General features: G+C 54.1%; 1 protein-coding gene across 2 annotated transcripts in view; it reads left to right on the top strand.

The window, feature by feature from the left end:
* Lmod1 (leiomodin 1) overlaps positions 1 to 20,733 on the top strand; it is a 43,755-nt gene extending 23,022 nt beyond the window's left edge. Inside the window, exons 2-3 of one of the 2 annotated variants that reach the window (XM_010645095.2) lie at positions 18,456 to 19,931; positions 20,612 to 20,733. In XM_010645095.2, coding sequence (XP_010643397.1) covers positions 18,456 to 19,931; positions 20,612 to 20,638 — 1,503 coding nt within the window. In that variant the 3' untranslated portion in view covers positions 20,639 to 20,733. Of the gene's footprint in view, positions 1 to 18,455 lie in introns of both variants that reach the window. The other variant, XM_019204256.2, reaches the window with a different exon arrangement.
* The last annotated feature ends 2,048 nt before the right edge of the window (positions 20,734 to 22,781 follow it).

Genomic DNA, 22,781 nt, shown 5'->3' with positions numbered 1-22,781 from the left:
AAATCTTAACTTTTTTATTCCTCTTCCTTTCCTCTCCCTCTTCTTCCCTCCTTCTCTAGATCCCTTTCCCTCTCCCATTTGCAGAAGGTGGTTTAACTTTGGGGGGACCTGCCAAACTATTTCCCAAATAGCCTGGACTATCTATGTTGTCACAAGTGATGTATGAGCATTCCAGGTTCTCCAGATCCTTATTAACACTTACTGTTTCTGAATTTTTAAATTAGAGACATGCAACGAGCATGAAGTGTATCTCATTGTGATTTTGCCAGCCTCAAAGGACATGGGTTTTACTTTATTAAGGCCATTTTCTTGCCTCTGTTATATAAAAGTCCCTTTCCTCTTCTTGAGATGCACTTTTCAGGGTCACCTTACTACCTCCTGGGTTTTTTTATTGCTGCTTATACACCAGTGACTCCCAAACCTGCATCTCAAGCTCAGATTTCTTTCCTGAACCTCAGATCCTTATTAAAGCCAGATTGTTAGATATTTAAGCTCTGTCATGGCCAAAGCAACCCATCGTTTCAATCTCTTCTCTCACTTCTCCCTCCATATTGGTTCTAAGCATCTTTATCTATGTAGCCAACACATTGGAAATCTTGGAGGCATCCTCCACTCCTGTCATGCCCCACTTCCCCGAATTTCATCAGTTGTACCCCATGTGTCTGTGGAACGCATCTTCCTCTCTGTTCATCACTGCACCTTGGACCAGGATCTCACGATTTCCTGCCTGGACTTTGCAGTAGCCACCTACTGGTCTCTTTCCCTCCGGTTTCTCCTAGGCTCAACTCTGTTCTCCAAACAGCTGCCAGAGCTGTCATTCTATAGTTCAGTGCTTCACTCTTAACAATCTGTTTCCTTCTCTGCCGCCCAATGGGTGAAGCCCACATTGCTAATGTGATATACAGGGTCATCATGATGTGGCTCTGGTGTACAGTTCTAATCTCATCTCCCGCCACCACCTCCTCTGCCCACTCCACTTACAGAGAGCTTCCCCAGTATCTCTGAACTGTCCCATGTGCCGGTCTCAGGACTGTGCCTGCTTTTGCCTGTTCTGTTCCCTCTGCTGAGAAAAATCCTTCTCTTGCCTCCCACGGCACGGACCTCCTCTGAGAGAGGCCACCTCCAAAGCTTTACCCCCAGGATCCCACGCCTCCTGTGCACTCACTGAGCTCTGCAAGATGTAGAGGCCGCTGAGAAGCCTTGATTTAATGACCTGGCAGCCTGTTTGCTTCTTCTCTTCATCCTAGATCTCAGCTTTCTTTCTCCCACCCCAGTGGAATGACCACACCATCCCCCCAGTTGTCCTGAAACTTGAAAACTCAGCTTAATGCTCCGCTGTGCCCCTGCCTCTGGATCCTCCGGAGTGTCTCAGAAGGAAAGACCCCAGCCTCTTCTCTCGGCTAGCGAGGAGAATTCCCACCTCAGGCCATGGCTCACGAAGAGCCTCTGTCTCTAAGGCCTCAGCTGTTGGACACACTTGACTGTTGTAACTTTCCTGTGCTATGAAAGTAGGAACGTTCCAGAACCAGAATCCTGGATATGGTGGCTCAAGCTTTATCGTCTTTCTGGGGTGAAATCCCTGGAGAGGGTCAATACTGAGTGGAGGTGGCATTGGAGCCACCATGTTCCCTTTTTGGTCCATAGTCCTGGGCCCTCTGGGGACTTCAGGAAGACACTGGAGAAGTCTTTCGCAGGAGCGTAGAGGCCAGGGTGCGAGAGGGGGACTGGAAGGGGTGTGGCTGGGAGCTGGTTGGAGGCTCCCTCGAGCTCTAGGGGACCATGGTGTGCTGCCGTGCGCGATGGCACACAGGCCTGGAAGTCACTCCTTTCCGGTTTGAACGTTATCTCCAGCTGAGAGGGACGATTAACTTTTACACAGCAGAACCAGGATCAGGTGGACTGATGGGCTCAGTGTAGCAGATGAGCTTTTCTAGCCTGGGGAAGAGCAGCGTCGGATAAGTGTGTACGGAACGCTCCCCTAGAACATATGGTTGTTTACATGGCTCTGGGAACAGAAAGAGCCAGAGAGCTCTCTGAGATGGAGCCAGTTTACAAGGGGAGGCGGTTAAGGACTGATTTCTTCAGCAAGAACTGAGATCCCCACCACTAGAAGCATTCAGGCCAAACTACTTGCTTGGGACACTGTAGGTAAGATAGAAATACTTGCATTTTGCTCCGGCAAATATTTACTCAGTGCAAAGTGCTCTGCCAGGTGAAGAGATGAGGACAGAAAAAAGTACCGTAAACCGGGTGTGGTGCTGCACTCGGAGGCTATAGCCAGGGGACTGCAAGGCCAGCCTAGGCTACATAGTGAGACCCTGTCTCCATAAATTAAAAAATAACTAGTCCGTGTCCTCAAGTGGCTCACTGTCTAAGCCAGGATAAGTGAGCAGCAGACCGTGGTCCACATAGGGGTAGCTCTGAGCTTGACCTGCTTCTGAGGCCCAGAGCCGACCCAGGGGTAGAGGAGGATTGCATCTTTGTTCTGAGAGTTAACAGATCAAGAGCAATTACCTTTATTAATTATTCACCTAAGAAAATGTTATCAGTGCTTTTTATTTTTTAACATTTTTTTTTTTTTTCCCCGAGACAGGGCCTTGCTATGTAGCCCGGGCTGGTACCACCACACCAGGCTCATTGCTATCTTTTTTAAAAAATTTGTTGGGATTGGGAATGTACCTCAGTGGCGGAGCACTTGCCTATCATGCATTAGGCCTTAGGTTTCCTCCCCAACACTGAAAAAGATCAATAAATAAAGCTCTGAACCCCGCCCTCCCCAAAAGCAAGATAGGCAGGTGGCTCATGGCTGTAGTCCCAGGTATTGGGAGGTCGAGCTGGGAAGGTCACAATTTTGAGGCCAGCCTGGGAAGCTTGGTGAGACCTTGTCTCCATAAAAAAATTTTTTTTAATTTAAAAGAAGGTTGGGAACGCAGCTTATCGGCAGAGTGGTGGCCTAGTGTGTATTCATCCCTGGTTTGATCTCCAACACCGCCCAAAAAACAAGTTTCTCTCTTTTCTGAATACACACTGGAATATGTACGCATGAAGTTCTGTGCTGGAATTTGCTTCACATTCATCTAAGGATGGAGTGAAACTGGACTGGCCCTACCTCAACAGTGCGTTACACTGTCTGCTCTAGGTGTGTGCACAGTTGGAATTTCCAAGAATAGAAGGTTAAAAAGGAAGAGCAGACGGAGGGGAAAAAAGAGTAAGAAGAGTTAGCTGTGTGGCGAAGGGGAGAGGACATTCTGGAGGGCAGGAAGAGCGCATATCCTGAGCCAGGCTGAGGAGGGCCCAGTCCTCCGCGACCAGGGCCAAGGGTGGGCCAAGGGGACACAGAGCAGCTGCAGGCCAGATCATGAAGTATCCCCGAGCTGGACTTCAGCCTGAAAACTTGGGCGCCACTGGTCGGATTGGCATTTAGAGGGATCTTTCCGGCTACTGTGAGCAGATGGTTTGAGGAGAAGCGAGAAGGAGGCAGGGAAGCCAGTTGTGGGGTGAGAGACAGTGGCTGCAACCACAGCACGGCAGCAGGAGGCAAGGTGGCCATTAGGACAGTTGTTAGGAAGGTAGAATGGAGGGGACATAGCAAGGTGGCAGTGTCAAGACTGCTATCCCAGCATCTGGGAGCTGAGGGGCTGCCATTCCCGAAGATGGAGAAGGCGGGAAGGTAGGGATCAGATCCCCCGCCCCTACCCCTCTGCTTCTGTTTCTTTGTTTGGCTTAGACTGGCTACAGAACTTGCAGGACCCAATGCAAAATGAAAACATTGGGACCCTGGGACCCTTTGTTTAAGCGTTAAGACTTTTGCCAGGCATAGTGACACATAACTGTGATCTTGTCACTCAGGAAGCTGAGGCAGGAGGATCACAAGTTCGAGACCAGCCTGGGATAAATAGTGAGTTTAAGGCCATCCTGAACTGCATAGCAAGATCTTGTCTCAGAATAAGAGAGAGGGTAGGGCCAGGACTTTGGCTCAGTGGTTCCCCTGCCTGCCTTGTAAGCACAAGGACCCGAGTTCAATCCCCAGTACCAAAAAAAGAATAAGAGAGAGGGAGAAAAGAAAAAGGAGCAGATGAGGAGGAAGAAAAGCAGAAAGTAAAAAAAAAAAAAAGGATTAAGACTTTCATGCCAACAGCAAGCATCGAACCAAACACAGGGCCCTTCTGACCATGGGGTTTTGTGGGACCGTAGAGGTCAAATCTGTGCAGCTGGTCCAGACTAGGCCATTGTAGCCTTTTATGTTTAGGAAAGACAGAGGGTGGCTGGGTGCGAGCCAGGGCTCCTGCTCCAGCTCCAGGCAGCAAGAGGACGGCATGTGCCTCCTGTCACCACCTCAGGACCCAAGAGGGGCCCACCACTCTGGGACACATAGCTTACTTTTAGGTAGATTTTTACAGTGTTTTCCAAACTTGCCTGGACTTTCATCTATACTGGATGCGGTGAAGAAGCAGAAAGCACAAGGCAAGCTTCTTGGAGTACAGAGTGCTGAAGAGACTTGTTTGTCTCTCCAAAGAGATTTAGATTTCCTGGTTTTCCCAAAAATGGGGTTTGCTACAAGCTTCCCAGCATGAGTCACCAGCCCAGCTGGCAAAACATTTAGTGCTTCAGAAAACAGTGGAGCCAACTCTTCACTGGCACGAAGGTCTGCTACAGGATTTCAGGGCTCCGAAAGGATGGGATCTTCATGACTCCATGCAGAAACCAGACCAGGGCTGCCACTGACTTAAGGCAGCAAGGGCCAGGTGCTAAGCAGTCACCATCACCCCTTGCCTCCCTTTTGGTGCCCTCACTACACCTTGAAGAGCTGCACCTAGAGCTCGTGCCCACACTCAACATCCTTGGCCCTAGCAACTCTGCCCTTCAAGACCTGAGCAGTCAGGAACCCATTCCCTGTGGCAGTGAGGGGACAGATCGGGTACAGGAGCCCAGCCACCCAAGTCGGCTCATCACCCTCTGTCCTGTCTTTTCTGAACACTCACAAGGCCAAGGCGGGCACAGAGATGGGGCACCGCTCTCTGGGAAGCTGGTTTCCTGCCACACGGCTGCAGGAAGGCTCTTTTCCCAGGTTCCCAAACCACTGACCTTTTCTTGGCCACTGTTGCACCCCTGAGATCATCCTGGGAGGCAGAAATGAGCTGTGGAGTTCCTGTTTAATTGGTGTGGAGGCAGGGCGAGACCCTCCTGGCCTTTCTACTTGGCGCTAATATTTATCACCCAGGCTGACTTCGGACATGCTGGCACAGAAGACCAGGCTGGGTGGTGCTTGGTGGGTCCCGTGGCCCCTGACCTCTGTCTGGCCCCTCCCTCCCCTCCTTCCCCACTGTTGGCCAGAGGGAGCTTGCTTTGTTTTTATTTTTCTTTATGTTTAAGGCAGGATCTCATTATGTAGCTCATGCTGGTTTTGAACTCACTGTGTAGACCAGGCTGGCCTCACTCCAACTCATGATTCTCTTGCCTCAGCCTCCCCTTGCTGGGATTCTAGGTAAGCGCCACTATGCCTGGTTACCTTGCTTTTTAAAATTGTTTTTCTTTTTGGATTTTCATTGCTAGGGATTTAACCCAGGGCCCCATGCAAGCATTCAGTCTCTAAACTACATTCCCCAGCCCTGATTTTGTTTTGCTACGAAACCAAATTAAAGACAGTTTTCTTTCTTTTTTACAATAAAACAATTTTTGTGTTCATAATCATAATCATAAAAGCAATTCGGAGTGTATACATCTGTTTGAAAAGAAATGGTTAAATTTTACCTCACATTGTGCCCTGAAGTCAAAGCCCGGCAAATAACGGGTCTGAACCGAACCCTCTGGGGATCCAAGGCTGGAGCTCACCTGGAAGAGAGGAGAGAGCAGCTTTCTGGGCAGGGACAACAACCCTGCAAAGACGGAGCCAGGCATGGCTGAGTGTGGGGTGCAGGCCAGGGACAGAAGAGGACATTGTCAGTGGCTGGCTCAGAAGGACCTGGGGTAGAAGGACCTGTGACTGCGCTGTGTCCTGAGGCTTCTGGGAGCCTCAAAAGGCTGTGGACAAAGAAGTGATGGGTCCTGAGGCTGCAGGGTGGGGACAAGGTGTCACAACCTCATGAGAGGCGGAGAGGCCCAAACCAGGAATAGGGGTGTGTGTGTGTGTCTGTGCACGCGCACGCCTGAGCCTGAGCGAGGAGCCCAGTTTCTGAGGCGCTTTGGGGCAAACAAACCAAGATGTTGGACAAGGCCCCAGACCTCTGTCTGCAGTGATGGGTGGCCCAGGACACAACTCTGAGAGGCGTCAAACAGAGTGCAGTTGACTTTGGCAACATGGAGAGGTTCCCGGAGAGAGAATGTAGAAATGAAAGCAAGGGGGCTTGGAAGGAGACCCTAAAACACCCTAGTGTATGTGTCCAGCAAAGGGAAAGGCACCTTAAAGGAGAGTGTCGGACAGCAGGAGGAGAGCAATGAAGGAGGGAACAAGGGAGGGACGCATCTCGGAATGGAGGGTCCAGTCCTCGGGGCCAGACGCTCCGGAGCAATGAAGCCAAATACAGAGTTGGAAACCTGATTTCCCAGCAAAAGGGCCAGGTGAGATTGTGTTGGACTGTGGAACAATAGGAGAACTCTGTGGGGAACCCGGATGGAAAATAAGGCCTGAGGTGGAGGCAGGGACCTGATGGTCAGGAGAGAGATGTGAGCCTCCTGCAAGGGTGAAAGAGAGAGGCTGGGGCTGTGGGGAGACCCTGGGGCTCAGTGGAGAGAGGAAGCAGGGCCAGATCCTGGGCAGGGCAGAGCCTGGGCAGCAGGAGAGGAAGAGGGAGGACATGAGCAGGGATGCGAGTGTCCCGGGGTCATGGCAGGAAGTTAGAGAGCACCCACCGGCAGCTTCCTGTTCCTTCCTGGGCAGAAAGTCGAGGAAGGAGACTGGGGAGTTGGAGGTGGAGTACGCCAAGTCACAAGGAGGAGAAAGATTCAAAACAATGCTGTACAGAACCCGGAGAGAGAGGGGAAGCTGGACCAGTAAAGACAGTTAACTTCTGCTGCAAGCTTCCTGTATTTTTTGGCACTGTTGAAAATGCTTTGTGCCTCATGGAAACCTCCTAAAGCCCTGAAGGACTACGGTCCCCATTTTACAGATGGGGGAGGTAATTAACCTTCCCAAGTTATAAGGGGGACTAGGACTGGAACCTGGCATTGCAGCACCAGAGCTGGTATCTGGATTGCTGCTACTCTGGAGGGTGCAGGGCATCGGGGTCTGCAAAGACTGGACGGCGTGCACCACGAGGTGGGTGGGCTGCTTTCCCAGATGGCCAGAAGCCTGGGAGGGGCCGGCTCAGGTGCAGAATTGTGAGATGCAAGGTTAGGACCTCAGGGGTTCTTGACCATGGTCAAGCCATTGGCAAGGTGGTGACTGACAGGCTGGACTGGATGCAGAACAGCTGAGGCAGGTGGTAGAGAGAAGTCAGACTCTGGGCCTCGTTCCAGCAGTTCCACTTAGCGGCATACAGCTGAGGGAGCTGAAAACAAGGGCTTCGGATGCTGGACACCATCTTCACAGCAGTATTATTCACAGTAGCCAAAACCACCCCGAGGGCCCATCCGTGAATGGATGGACCAACAGGTATGATCTACAAGTGCGATGGAATACCGTTCGGACTTAAAGCGGGAGGAAATACTGAATTCAAATTTCGTCCTCCAGGCAGCACCCTCCATTCACCAAAATTAAGTGTCACTCTTGCCCACGTGTCTTCCCAGCAACAAGAGGAGTGGCAGTGAAGGAGGAGAACTGAGGATTAGAGAGATGTAAACCTTGCCTGGAAGGTCGAGTAGTGGCCTGGAGAAAAGCCACTAAAAACAGTCGCTAGGGAAGGCAGTGCTGGGGTGAGCTTCTTAGCTGAATCGAAAAGTCTCTGGGTCGCTAAAACACTCTCGACCTCTTCCCAGCTGCTCGGTTCTTCGGGATAAAGTGGTAAAGATGGAGACTAGGACTGCAGACTGTCCCCCACGGCACTCCCAGCTTCCCACCTCTGGCCCAGGGAGGCAGGGCCTCTCCTTGTTTACTGTGTTCCTGTAAGGACACGGGGTGGGCAGGCTCTGGGGAGCTGGCCTGGTCGCCTTGCCCCCCTCCGTGCTTCCGACATCCTCAAGGTCACAGGCTTAGCGGGCAGCTGCAGACCCCGGGCTGCTTCTCAGCGTGGACTCCGGGGAGCCTGACGTAGGCATGGATGTGCCCGACAGTCAAGGCTGGCATTGGGCCAGCCCAGTCTGGACCCAGGTCCGGGAGGGAAAGGGACAGGCATCTGGGCAGCCGCTGGCAGAGGGCACAAACTGGACAGAGGCACCTGTGCCCTGGCCCTGTGTGGACCAGCGTCTAGCTTGGCCTCCTCGGAGTGGCTGTGAGTAGCTTAGCCGTGCCCTGCAGCCGGCCCAGCTGATCACAGAGCCCTGGGTGATTATCAGAAGTAGCATGGGGTCCCACATACCTGTTCCCCTAGTAGCCCTGGCCCTACACCAAATGCCCGCTTACCTTGCCCCTGCTCAGCCTGTCCTGGCCTTGGTACGTCTGTATGGGTGGGCAGCCCTCTCCCCCAGCCCTGCTCACCAGGTCCCCATGACCCCAGAGGTCCTGGAGTGAGGTGACCCTGGAGGCCAGGTAAGAAATCAGGGCCAGAAAAGAAAGCTGAGGTTTCAAATCTATGGCCACTCTGGACACTAAGCCCACTGGCATCTACCAGTTTTAATTTATCTTTCATGTATTTGTCCTTGGTCTCATATTCTATAAACTCTCTTGATGCTCATCTTTCGAAACTAGCATTTAGCTTCGTTCGGTGGCCAGCATTTGCCGAATTCTCTCAATTCATTCTCCTAGTCACCCTCAGGCATCTGCCTTCTGCTGCTTGCTGGAGGCCGGGGCCCCCCTCACACCCCTGACCCAGTGGGGAATGGACAGAGACCAGCATGAAGGGGCCAAGACCAGGGAGTCATGGGGGTCACAGGGAAAGGCTGGGGTTGAGGGGCAGCTTCCGAAGAGGACCATGTTGCACATTTGTGCGCAGCCCAGAGGGCAGTGAGTGCTGCCAGTGTGGACTACATAGAGAGCTCAAAGCCAGTCAGGACCACACAGAAGTCCCTGTTTCAAAGACAAAAGTCAAACAAAGAAGTCTCTGCCATGCAGGGGGAGACCTAATGGAAATGACAGACTAAGGCAGCGGCACAGGAGAGGCCTGGCCACAGACGGACAAAGTCAGAAGCCCAAATGGACTTCTGATCTTTGTTTCATTCTCTCGGGTTGCCTTGTCCTTCACCCTCTGCTCCCAGCCTGACCATGCAATCCAAGAGAGGTCTAGGTGTCACTCCCAAAAGCCTGGGGGATCGCACCTCTCTGCAGAGATCTATGACCTGGGTAGGTGTCCCCGCATCCCCAGGTGAGCCCTGCCTGGCGCTAAGTTACCACTCAGCCAGCACGTGTGTGCCTGAGTAGTGAGACAAAGACCCCAGACAGTGTTGCCTGGGTGTATACACTGGGACCTGCAGGAGGCTCTCGGCAGAGGCGTGGTCTTTGTCCCCAGGTGCATTGCAGTCACAGCAGAGAGCACAGCACAGAGTTTAGGACCAGCAGATGTGCGCTTCGACTCCCTTCCCCACTGGCTCTGACATAGTCTCCTTGGAAGGACACCGCCCAGGGGCTGGGGTTAGGTGCGGGGGGAGAAAAGAATGACTCCATCTTCAAAATGGGGAATCATTAAGTCAATGATCAAGTCTTAACTGCCTCTGAGCTCACGGCGACCATACACAGCTTAGTTCTTAGGTACTGCAGTAGTGTTGCGATTGTTAATACCATGATGGAAGAATCTTCTAGGAAACAGTGGGAAAGGAAGACCTTGAATGGAAGGGTCTTTGAATGTGACCCTTCACCTACCCCCAGGAAAGCGTCTCTCCCTAGCTGCTGCTTTTTTCTTCTTTCTTTTTATCTTTTGCTTTTCTCTCCCTCTCATCCCAGCCCAGTACTGGGGATGGACCCAGGGCCTTCACTGTGAGCTACAACCCAAGCCCTTTTTAACATTTTTATTTTGAAATAGGGTCTTGCTGCTACACTAAGTTGTCCAGGCTGGGCTGGAACTTTCCGCCCGTCCCCGCTGCTTTAGCCTCAGAGCAACCGGCCCCTTATCAGGCTCTGCCCACACAGGAGAGCAGTGTTAAGTAAGAAATCACATAGATGACTTAAAAGCACGTAGCACTGTGTTCTGCACCCTGTAAACACTAAGTGGCTGTGTGCATTATATTAATATTTTTATTTTAGTGTGGGGTGGTCGGGAGCAAAGAGCTGCCTCTGGACAGGGCTCTCAGGGGAAGTGGCTTAGCATGGGGTCCCACACATGTGAGACTGTGTAACACAGTAGGACGTCTTCATAGCCACTGGTTCCACCCCTGCAGATTCAAAGCTGCTAGCAGAATATATTTGTGGAAAACAAACAACAATACAAAAATTAAAAAAATACAAACTTTAAAACCCAGCATAACAACTTAGTTACATGGCATTTATGTTGTGTTAGGTAACAGGGACTTGGGTGTCTCCAGAGGGGAGACCCCGGAACCCATCTCTGCAGCGACCGAGGGACACCGTGTGAAGGTTGAAAGTTCAGACCCTAGAGGGTGAGAACTGAAACTCGAGTGCACATTCCGGTCACGTGATGGCTGTGTGGTCTTGGGCTCGACTTCCTTCTTTTCTAAAATGGGGGTGACAATTCGCTCGCACGTACTCCTTGGTGGAGCCCACGCACACATCCGCTGCTCAGCGATCAGGCGCCCTGATGAGCGGCCAGGAAACTGTTGAGAGTCCTGGGCCTGAGGATTCGGGCAAAAAAGTGGAGCCCAGGTCCTAGAACCTGACTTCTCAGGGGTGCTGGCAGTCAGGGGAGACAGACCATGCACTTTAGATAACGGATCTCAAAGCTGTGACGCTAGATCCTCCTGCACCAAGGCGTCTCTGGCTTCCTCACTGGGCCGAAGTAGGGACAGAGTTGTTCCCAGACTTGAGGCTTGACCAAGCATGAATCTTCGGCGCAGGAGCAGATTCACTCGCTCACTAGCTGTGGGCACTGGGATGACAGAGAGAGGTCCGTGGGTGGGGATGGTGCCGCAGCGGGCATCTGGGATGCCTGGGAGGGGCACAGCTTTTCTTCGCTCTGTGACTTCATGGCCCTTGGCCTCCCAGCTCAGAGCTCACCGGCATATTGGTCCCCTGGGGTGCCCACGTGACCCCTGTCAGCCCTGAGCACGTGGGAGACAGTGCCCAGATGGCCTGCAGTCTTTAGGGCAGTATGGCAAACCTGATGACACGTGTCGGGGGGCACATGAGGCAAGTCACCCCAGCACCTGAGCATTGGATAACAGTTGTTTATTCTAAACTAAAACCTCAGGATTCAGGTTTCATTGTAATGTTGGCATTTTGCAATCAATAAGTGGGTTTAGGGTTGCAGTTTATGCCTCTGGTCACTACAAGTTTCGCCATCTCTGTTTCAGAGGATGAGAGGAAACAGCCTCCAACGTTACTAGTTGTGATTTTGTGTTTGCTTGTTTGTTTTTGTGGCACTAGGGATCCAAGGCCTTTACACTGAGCTACTGGAACATCCCCAGCCCTTGTTTTATTTTGAGACAAGGTCTTGCTAAATCGCTAAGTTTCCCAGGCTGGGCTCAAAGTTGCAATCCTCCTTCCTCAGCCTCCGAGTGCCGGGGTTACAGGCATGAGCCACAGCACCTGGCTTAGAAAACACACTTTAAAGTCGCAAAGGTCTTAGGGCTCTAGGTTAGAGATGGCATTAGATGAAGCTGGGGTTGGTACCGTAGTTGAGGTCTGAGGCCGGGTCATGCTCATCAGGTGTGGATGAGCCCTCCAAGTCTCCCCACGAAACTTCAGGCTGCAAGCAGGCCCGGCCGAGGCTTCTGGGGCTTCAGGGACATCCTGGGGCCACACAGGGGTCTCCATGAGTGCGACACCTCCACTTCCCAGGCTCCACGAGGATTTCCCAGGGCTGGTGTGCCTGGCTGTCATTAGCAGCAAGCACCGCGCAGGCCCCTGCTGCATCTTATACTCCTGGCTTTGGCTGGGGCCAGGGGCTTGGGGGGCGCCGAACAGCCAGCGGTCTCAGAAGGCACCAAGAGCAGGAAGCTCCGCGGCACCCGCATCATACACCAAAGCCTCCAACCCACAATGAAGAATCCTACTCTGAACCCCGATCTTGTGGGATTCACCGTACCTTGGCTATAGGCGTGTGGGAGGTTTGTGTACAAGCCCTTGAACATTCCAAAAAGTAAGTTTCCAGAGATGTTAACCACAGGGAAGTGAGGTTGTAGTCTTCCTGCATCCTCACTTCCTCTTTCCTTCCCCCTTTGCCCAGGGTCTTGGTTTCCCATGGGCTCCTTATAGCTAGAAGGGGTGAATGGCAGGTCCCCAGGGTTCTGATTCATTCCTCAAGGGAGAGAACCAATATTTCCCCACAGCGAAGGGCTTCAAAATAGGGGCGCTCATATGGGATGCCCTGAGAAGGGACAGGCCTGGGGAAACCAAAAGAGGGGGTTGCTGGGAGGTGCCAAGGCTTTGTCCCCAAGCCACTGCCAGCCAGGTAAGGAAGCACTGTCTGGCAGAAGTGAGAGAGGGGCCGAAGGCCTTCCTGGGAGGGCGCAGTGTCTGTGTGACCATCTGTGGGCCAAGCAGTGACTTCGTTTGTAAACAGCTAAGGGGCCACTGTCTCAGCACCTCCTGCTACACACACTCTCTCCCCGTCCCCTTGTCCACTGTGTCCCTGAGTGGTGAGGACAAGACTGTCTCAGCTAGCCCTGTGTCCTCATGAATAAAGCTGTGAGCAGGTGACAGAGGAAAGCCCTGAGCAGGACCCATGTGGACTGGTTCCAGAGCACGGGCGCATCTGTGTGCCCCAGCCCCACACAGGGGCTCTCAATGAGTGGTGGCCCTGTCTCTGTTCCCACAGGCTTGGAGTAGACCTGGGATTTGCACACCGTTTGGCTGCACGCAGAGCCAATGGGGTCCCCTGCCACCATGGGCAGAACTTTCCAGGAACAGTCTCCAGTTTTCTTGATATACCTGAAGGTGGCCTGCAGTCTTAGGGGCAATGCCAGTCATTAAAAGATCTACGGTGCTGTCTCATGAGCTGGTGAAGTCTCGGGAGGCGGTGCTGCCCCATGGGCCACCAAGGGCCACAAGGCATTATGGCCTGGGGCTGCCAGCACTAGGAAAGCTGTCTTCCCCAAACCGTGGAGGACCCTCTTGAAACCGCCTGTCAGGACAATCTTGACTCTTCTTGTGGAAGCTGTAAAAGCATTCACGTGGAAAGAGGCAGGAGATTGAAGGGGGAAACCCTTCTCCCCACACCATCCTAGGGCCCGACTGCCTGCCACGAAAGGGAGCTCCTTTCCCAGGAGACCGGTGGCCAGCTCCTCCTGCCCTTCCGTGGACAGACAGACCACACTGGCAGCTGCCCTGCCGGGACCAGGAGGTCACCAGGTGGCAGGAGGGTATGGGGCCAGGGCCTCTGCCCTCTGCCAGGATGGTTTCATGAGAAAAGCAGAGGAATGAGACCTTGGCCTCTGAGGCGTGGTGTAGAACCAGGAAGGAAGGTGGAAAGGAGTTGATCGAGGAGACGTCACACATTGCCCCAGGTTTCCTGGTAATGGTGACCTTGACTCGGGAGAAACACGAAGCAGGCCAAGGCTGCATCTTCCAGTGAGCTCTGGATCCACTCCTTGAGGTGCTAGAGCCCTGAGGTCTCCAGGTCTAGGAAAAGGGTCCCCAAGCCCTGGTTTGGGGAAGAGGGGAGCACAGCCAGATGGCACTGAGCCAGGTGAATCCATGTCGCTGCCGACTTACTGTGGGGAAGGGACAGATGTGCTGTGTTCAGGACAGTGCCGTCACATGTGAAGGGTGTGATCGTCAGGCACGCCTGCCCTCCTTGGCTCTGCCCCTCCTAGGATGTGGCTGGGAAGGGCACTCTGCAAGCCAAGCCGTCCCTGTGAGCGGAGCTCCCAGGGTCTGTCTATAGCCGCCTCCCTCGCCACGCTGACGCTCGGGTGGGGACATCTCCTCAGGTGCCAGGCGCAGGAAGGAAAGCGATGACTGACAGGGGTTGGCAGGGGCCACCCAGTGGCAGCTGAGTCTGTGTGCAGAGGCCTAGAACCTCACCCTTGGCGGGGTCTTGCTGTGGAGGGGCCTTCTGGACAGACAGCCCTCCTCTCCTCTGAGCCCGGGCAGTGGTGAGCCGTCCCCCGCCATCAGGTGGGATTGAGAGGAAGTGGACCAGAAGGCCCCTGTGAGGAGAAAACGCAGTGCTCTGCCAATGAATCACCAGGTGCTGCTCACCTGGGTCCTACTGACCGACCCAGAACAGAGCACCACCAGGCGGCCTGGCCTGGAAGGAGACGGCCAAGGAGCTGCTCTCACCTGAGTCCAATCTAGGGCCTTCTGTGTGTCATGGGCCACCAGAGGCTCTCCAAGGTCATTCTTTCTGTGCCCCTGCCTTCCTGCGAGACTTCTGGGCCACCCTGAGGGCGTCTCCAGTAGGATTTCTACTTAGGTCTCTCACCTCTGGAGGCCTAGGCACCTGCATTCCGTGGAAGTCCTTTACTATATCCAACCTAAACCCATTTTGCTGTAAGTGACAAAAGGTCAAGACTTAGCACAAGAACACAGGCAAAAATAACCTCCAGAGGTCACCGGGCCGCACCTCTGTTCTAGAAACAAAAGCCGTCGGCCTGGACGCCCTCTTAGATAAGCACGAAGGCGGCAGCTCTGCAATGTGCTGAGGAGCCCTCTCGGTCCTGCTCCACAGAAATCCCAGGCCAGAGGATGCTGGGCTCCTTCTCCTTTTAAGGCAACGTCTGAGCTCCCGGGCTGTGCGGGCTGCAGCAGGCCCCAGCCCCACTCATTCCTGGCTATTTGGAGGAAACTGATGATTAATCGGCCCTCTCCCCACCCCCAGCAGCCTGTTTTTCATTATGTTCTTTTTAAAGGGTTGGCGCACCTCCTGGAGAACGGACATTTGGCAGATCCCAGCCGACCAGGACCCCAGGGGAAGAGCAGGGAGCAGCCTGGGATGAGGACAAAGGGGAGCGGTCAGGACGTGGGGTGCCAGGGCAGAGAGGGTTAAAATGTGGGGAACATTCCAGGCTGGCACGGACAGCAGGGGCACACAGGCACCTATGGGTGTAAAGGCAGGGAGGGCAGGCTCGGTCCCAGTGGGGAGGGTCAGGAACAGTTCCACCGACTTGGTGGCTGCTGGTGAGACAACCAGTCCTGAACCCCAGTTTGTCCCGAACCTGCTGGGTACAGCTGGTTGTCATCCCTCTGGGTCTCCACCCTTCCTCCAAGTGCAGTGGGTGCTGAGAAATGCTGGCTGGGCACTCTGGCAAAGGGAAGGAGAGGAGAGGCAGGGGTCTGCCCTGGGGAGGCTGCTCTCTGGGGCCTGGGCTAGGAGAATTCACTCAGTGCTCACCGCCAAGCTTCACAGAGGACGGAATCCATGACAGCGACCTTGACCGCAGCGGGACACGGGAGGACGGGGGATTGAACTGTGCAGATCACTGTGAAAAGGTCCTACAGGAGACTCTTCTCCTCATTTGCACTCTATCTGCATGCAGCAAAGTCACCACTGTCTCTGCTCTGGGGTGAACTGTGGGGCCAAATGCAGCTCCTGGAAGGCAGAGTGAGTGGAGGGGCGTCCTGCCCCTGCTGCACCTCCACAGCCCCAGCGAGACCCCCAGCATGGCCAGACACTTGGTCCAGTGTCGCGAGCCGCGACGTCATGATCCTGCCAGCAGGTCCTAAACCTGAAAGGACGAGGACAGAGAGACGGGAGGCGCCTTTCTTCTCAAGTTCCTTGCTTGCTTTATTACAGAACCTCTTCCTTTTATACTCTCCAGCTGCATGGGAGCGAGGGCTGCACGGGAGCGAGGGAGCGAGGGCTACATGGGAGCGAGGGTACCGCCCACACACTCCAGAGGGAAACAACAACCATTATGGGTTACATCTGCTACCAGCTGAACTCGCCCGTGGCTATGGGTGAGAGCACGTCTGTGCCAGCGAGGTGACTCAAAGTTCAATCATGGCTAGGCCTGTGTCAAGGCTCACCATAATGGCTCACCATAGTCCAGGAGGCGGGCAGGGACGCAGTCCGAGGCACTGTCCCCAGGGTCTGGGCCCTTGGCTGCCTACTGTGATTCTAGCAGGTGTGGAGGTCTTGCCTGGCCTGCAGCAGGTGTGTCTGGGCTGCAGGTACAAACGCTGCATGGGCCACTCTTGCCCATCAGTTCCTCCAGAAGGGAGGGAGTGAGGAGGTGCTTTTTCCTTCCTTCCTTCCTTCCCCTACCCCATGCCCACTGAGCACTCCTCACCTAGCCAGGGTGCGCTGAGCCACACCCCCTTTTTATTACCTGAGTTTTGAGACAGTCTCCTTAAATTACCCAGGATGTCCTCGGGCTTGCATCCTCCTCTGTCCCCTAAGTGACCTGCAATCCAGGCATGTGTCAGCAGGCTCAGCTCACTGGGCACTCTTGAAAGACGGAGATCCTTCCAATATCCAGGCCACAGTCTCTGTTAAAACACCTCTAGGAAGGACTTAGCATCCCTTGGAATTCTGGTGCTCTGGGTCCTCCTTCCCAGTTGGATGGTTAAACTTAGCATCCCATGGTGGGCCAGCTGCTGCTTGCTGTGCTTCCGGGGGCGGGGATGGAAACAAATCCTCTTGAAATAGCTCAGACTCGTGCGGCTTTGTGGAAGAAACAAAACCACGTAGAGGTGCTGGGTGGTCCGTGCTGTGAACAAGACTCAGGTGTCCGTCGTGCCTGGCGGACTTGGGGATGGTGTCTTTGCGTTCATGATCCAAGCACAGCTGAGAGTCCTCTACCCCAATGTGAACAGTGCTCCTTAGATGGGAGGACCCAGCAGATGTCAGGGCTCCGCGTACAGAGGGTTTGTCCTTAGCACAACTCTTCCTATGGAGTAAAAACTAGGGCTGGCAGTGTAGCTCAGGGACGGAGCACTTGCTTAGCATACACCAGGCCCTGGGCACTAGACAAAAAAAGAAGACAGCACTGTAAACTTTTTAAGAGAGACACATATTTAGTGCAGTCATTCTACCTACTTCTTTATAAGTAGCTCCTTCTTTCACAAGATGGTGATGGTAGACAGAATTTATAAATAGCCTTGATAAAATGTCAGCATCGACATCTTGATCCCTTCAATGTTTTTTCTCTACAAATATATGGTCTCACCAAATTCCAGCGTCTGGGACCCCCTGACACCCCCTGGCGGCAGAGATAGGCCTAAGGTGAGGGTGTGAGGCACTCACCTTGAGTTCAGAATGCCCCCCAGGGGAGGAGGCTCTGTGGGTGAGATAACTGATACTGCTACATACATATATTTTTCCAGTACTAGGGATTGGACCTAGGGCCTTCACACTGAGCTACATCTGCAGACCTTTTATTTTGAGGCAGGATCTCACTAAGTCGCTAAATTGCCCAAGCTAGCTTCGAACTTGTGACCCTCCTGGTGCAGCCTCCACGAGTGCTGGGATTACAAGCATGAGGCATCATTCATGTATACTTTTTCATATAAAAATTCATTTTAAAAATCCATAATGACTAAAAACTCAACACCAGGTGGCGGTGCACACCTGTAGTCCTGGCATTCTGGGAATTTAAGCAGGAGGACAGCAAATTCAAGGTGAGCCCGAGCACCCCAGCTACTTACTTAGCAAGACCGTCTCAAAAGAAAAAAAAAAAAAAGGACTGGGGAAATAGCACAGTACCGTCGCAAAAAAAAAAAAAAAAAGGTCTGGGGAAATAGCACAGTCACAAGCCCTGTGCTTGATCACCCCAGTTAATGCCACAGACAGGATCAGCCGTAGTGACTTTCCCTCTGCCTCAGGTTCCAATATTCACACAGGCACTGTTGAAACAGCCCCTCTAAAATCACCAGTGGCTGGGCGTGGTGGCGCACGCCTGTCATCCCAGCACTCGGGAGGCTGAGGCAGGAGGATCGCTGTGACTTCGAGACCAGCCTGGACTACACAGTGAGTTCAGGTCAGTCTCAACTACATTGTAAGACCCTGTCTCAAAAAAAAAAAAAATAAATAAAATAAAAAATAAATAAATAAAATAAAATCACCCGTGATGGGAACGGACAACTTGGGGCTGAGAATGCTCTGGGAAGGGAAGTGGGCTTTGTGCAAACCTCCCCATCCTCCGCAGGTGTGCGTTTTACCATCCCACGGCCCTGAGGCCCCGAGTGAGTCCGATGCCAGCCCGTCTTCTGCAGTGGGCACCCCGTTGCCCTGCTGCTGTCCTCTCTTTCAAACACCGGGTATCCTCCCAGGCTCGGATGGTTACCTAAGTGCTCTCTGGCTTGTCTCATATCCGTCCCTCTCCTCCTGAAGCCAAATCTTCATGTTTATTTTTCTTCTCTGAATTCTTAGGAAAGCAAGCAAGCAGAGACGCGTGCAGATGCCAAGAACGGAGAGGAAAGGGGCAGAGATGCCAGCAAAAAAGCCCTGGGCCCCAGACAGGATTCGGACGTGGGCAAGGAGCTGAAGAGGGGCAATTTAAAGAAAAGCTTCTCCAGGGACAAGGAGGAAGCTGGCGGCAGGAGTGAGGGGAAGCCCAAGGAAGAAAAGCTCATCAGGGGCGTCGACAAGGGCCGGGTCAGGGCCGCAGTGGACAAGAAGGAGGCAGGGAAGGATGGGAGAGGAGAGGACAGGACAGCAGCCACCAGGCGGGAAGAGGAGAAGAAAGGGAGTGACAGGAGCGCAGACTTGAGCAGGGACAAGGGTAAGAAGCCAGAGGAAGTGGTCACGACAGAGGCTGAGAAGGCGACCGGCGACAGCAGGGGCACAGGCGCCACCAGGAGAGAGGACGAGAGGATAAGAAGGGCAGGTGCAGACGCAGACAGGAAAAAAGAGGATGAGGGGACGAAAGGAGGAAGTGGGGACCGGGACTCGAAGAAGCAGGAGGAAGAAGTCCAGAAGGAGGAGTCCGAGAGTGAAAAGGAAGTCAAGGAAGAGGGCAAGACCAAAGCGGCGGAGAAGCAGGGTCCCGGGGGCCCGGCCGGGGCAGAGGAGGAGGAGGCCGCTCCCAGCATATTTGACGAACCTCTGGAGAGGGTGAAGAACAACGACCCGGGGACGACCGAGGTGAACGTCAACAACTCGGACTGCATCACAAACGAGATCCTGGTCCGGTTCACCGAGGCCCTGGAGTTCAACACTGCGGTCAAGGTGTTCGCCCTGGCCAACACGCGAGCCGATGACCACGTGGCCTTCGCCATCGCCATCATGCTCAAGGCCAACAAGACCATCACCAGCCTCAACCTGGACTCCAACCACATCACGGGCAAGGGCATCCTGGCCATCTTCCGGGCCCTCCTCCAGAACAGCACACTGACCGAGCTGCGCTTCCACAACCAGCGGCACATCTGTGGGGGCAAGACGGAGATGGAGATCGCCAAGCTGCTGAAGGAGAACACCACGCTGCTCAAGCTGGGCTACCACTTTGAGCTGGCCGGGCCGCGCATGACCGTCACCAACCTGCTCAGCCGCAACATGGACAAGCAGCGGCAGAAGCGGCTGCAGGAGCAAAGGCAGGCCCAGGAGGCCAGCGGAGAGAAGAAGGGACTGCTGGAGGTGCCCAGGGTCGGGGCCGTGGCCAAGGGCTCCCCCAAGCCTTCACCCAAGCCTTCTCCAAAGAACTCGCCCAAGAAAGGGGGTGCTCCTGCCGCCCCGCCCCCTCCTCCCCCTCCGCTGGCTCCTCCCCTTATCATGGAGAACCTGAAGAATTCACTCTCACCGGCCACGCAGAGGAAGATGGGGGACAAAGTCCTCCCTGCCCAGGAGAAGAACTCGCGCGACCAGCTCCTGGCCGCCATCCGCTCCAGCAACCTCAAGCAGCTGAAGAAGGCAAGTGGTGTGGGCGCGTGTACAAGGCCAGGTGGGCAGGGCTTGCAGGAGACGCACTGAAAGGGCACACACGCGGAGCCTCACGTCAGGCACACTCCCAGGGCCCTCCAGGCCGTTCCCAGCTGGCTTTAGAGGCCAGACTCCATGCTCCCTTCAAGGAATTTCCTTCAGTGTTTCCCTCCACACTCTGCCCTCCTCTGCTCAGTCAGGCCCACTTCTGCAGACGGACAGACAGACTTTCCAAGGAGTGTGGCGGTGGGCCCTCCTGTAAGTTCTCTCTTCTCCAGTCCCCCAAACAAAAATGACTGGGAAGAGGCCGGGGATTTAGCTCACTGGTTCTGCTGCCTGCCTTGTAAGCGCAAGGTCCCAAGTTCAATCCCCAGTACCCCCCCCCAAATATTTAAAAAAAGAAAAACAAATGATCGTGGTTTTACTTAATCACCTCTCAGGACCAGCCTGGTCCTGCCACCCAGTCTATCCCAAAGGCCTCCAGTATAATCCAGTGGCCCTTGAGTGACAGCCAGCTGTTACAGAACTGGCGTCAGGACCTCCCGCACTCACCCCTCGGACACACACTAAGCGGTCTAGAGTATGGTCCTTCCAGCAGGGAGGGACATCAGAGGGAGCCCAGAGGCCTCCACCAACCCCTCCTGCTCTCACCGTGTCTGCTTTGCCTACAGGTGGAGGTGCCCAAGCTGCTTCAGTAGGACCAGGCTGCCAGGCTCTGGTGCCAACGCCATGACCACCCGACTCACGTCCCAGGGCTGCACAGACCCTGCCCGCCCCCTGGCTGACCTGCCGTGGCCGTCCTCTTTGGCCATGGGAGTGCTAGAGGCCTGGGCCACACTCGAGGCGGGACGCTTCATCTCTTCTCACTTTCCTTTTCTTGTCTCTGAGGCTCTCCAAGAATTGCTTTGACACCTGGAGCAGAGGTTTCTGGACAAGAAGAGTCCTTCTAGCACATGGCAGAGAAGATGGCACTGCCCGGGACCCACGGAGCCAGCATGCTGCAAAAGGCCTGCGATCCAGGAAAGATGGCTTCCAGGGACCACATATCCATCCCAGCCCCACTGCCCTCCAGGGCAAGGATTCAGGCCTCTGAGGAGCCCTTGGCAAAGCTGCTGGGCCGGTGGCACTCTATGGGGCAATGGCACGGGGATCGAGGGTACCAGAGTCCATGGGGAGGCAGATGGCTTGGACAGTGCGTGCTGAGGAGGAGACAGACAGACAGCGCTGGACCTGAAGGTTGGATGCCAAAGCAGACGTTTTCCTCACACCCACCTGCTGTTGTATAAATAGCTGTGTATCTGTTTTTCCATAAGATTTTGATAATATATACAACCTTTAGCTGCAAGTGACTGTGCCTTTCCTCTGTCACGGACCGAGGGTACTGACGCTCACCCTGGGCTCCCTGGAAGGCTCTAGAAGCCCATGTCCCCTGCTCCACCATTTGAGTTGACCATGAAACCTCTCCACCTCTGCAGAAAGGCTCTGTGGGGAAAGCCCAGGCCCTGAGCAGGGGAACCCGGACCAGTCTTGCCACTGGGAGCCAGTGTCCAGCACTGCCTGCAGGGGGACAGGGCAGAGTGGAGCACAGGCCCTGGCGTGGCTATATTAGGTTGTTCAGGGGAGGCTCGTTCCATGGCTCATCCTGACTGTGGGCACGGGGCCAGCTCCGCACAGCAGTCACAGGCCAGGCAAGGTGGCGGGCGAAGTGAGGTGCTCTCATGGAAAGCAGCACCCACCCCATGTGCCCTTAGACCCAGAGATACCACCCTCCTTATCTGACAGTGCCTCCATGTCTGCCACGGGCCATACTTCAAAAACATCTTTGTAATCCTGGCATTCTGGAAGGCTGAGGCAGGAGGATCACAAGTTTGAGCTCTGTCAGGGCAATTTAGTGGCTTAGAGAGACCCTTAGTGTCTCAAAATAAAAATAAAAATAAAAAGGACTGCAGATAGGGCTGGGGATTTAGCTCAGCGGTTCTGCTGCCTGCCTTGCAAGCGCAAGGACCAGAGTTCGATCCCCAGTACCAAAAAACAAGGAGGACTGGGGATAGATCCTCATAGTAGAGTACCCCAGGATCAATCCTCAGTACCAAAGGAGCCAAACGGGAAAGAAACAAGACCCCCGCTCCCCCAAAAGAACTTCCAGGCTAGGCCTATAGCTGAGAGGCAGAACACATGCTTAGGTGTGGGAGATCCAGATTTTGATCCCCAGCAGCCAACACAACAAAAATGTTCTCATTTGTGCTGGCTCCCCTTGCCACTGTGAATCTCTCACCTGGGGTCTGGGTCACTTTTAGTTTTTTTGCCTCACTAGCAGAGAGCACAGGACTTTTAACGGCTTCGGGATGGGGCCAAGGAAGCAGGAGAGCTGTGCCGGCTGAGGCCAAAGTCAGAGGGCCGGCTGGGACCCAGGGTTCCCTAGACCCCATTCCCCTCCACCCGCTTGGCTGGGCCCAGGGGAGGGGCGACAGTCGACTCAGGCCAGCGTGCAACCCTGCGCCTCCCTGACTCTGGGGCGACCACGTGCCTGCGGGGGCTTCCACGGAGCCGCCAATTCTGAGAGGTGGATACGGATAATCTCTCCACTTGTCAGATAAAGCTTGGACCAGAGAGGCTGACTAACCACCGTGATTACAGCTAACAAAAAGTAGAACTCAAGCCTTCGGCCCATCGAGCTGATTCCCACTCCACCACTGAAATGAGAAGGTGATGAAGAGCAACAGCCTAACAGAAACAAGTAACGTATCTCCAAATTTTAAGGCTCCAACAGAACCTGTCACCTTAAGCCCCTTTCTACCAAACCCCAGACAAGATTTAGGAAAAGCCCACGCCCCCTCTGGC

This window comes from Fukomys damarensis, unplaced genomic scaffold, assembly GCF_012274545.1.
Source record: "Fukomys damarensis isolate Sample0158 unplaced genomic scaffold, DMR_v1.0_HiC HiC_scaffold_11, whole genome shotgun sequence".
NCBI classification, from domain to species: Eukaryota; Metazoa; Chordata; class Mammalia; order Rodentia; family Bathyergidae; genus Fukomys; species Fukomys damarensis.
This window is presented reverse-complemented; position numbering and strand designations above follow the sequence as displayed.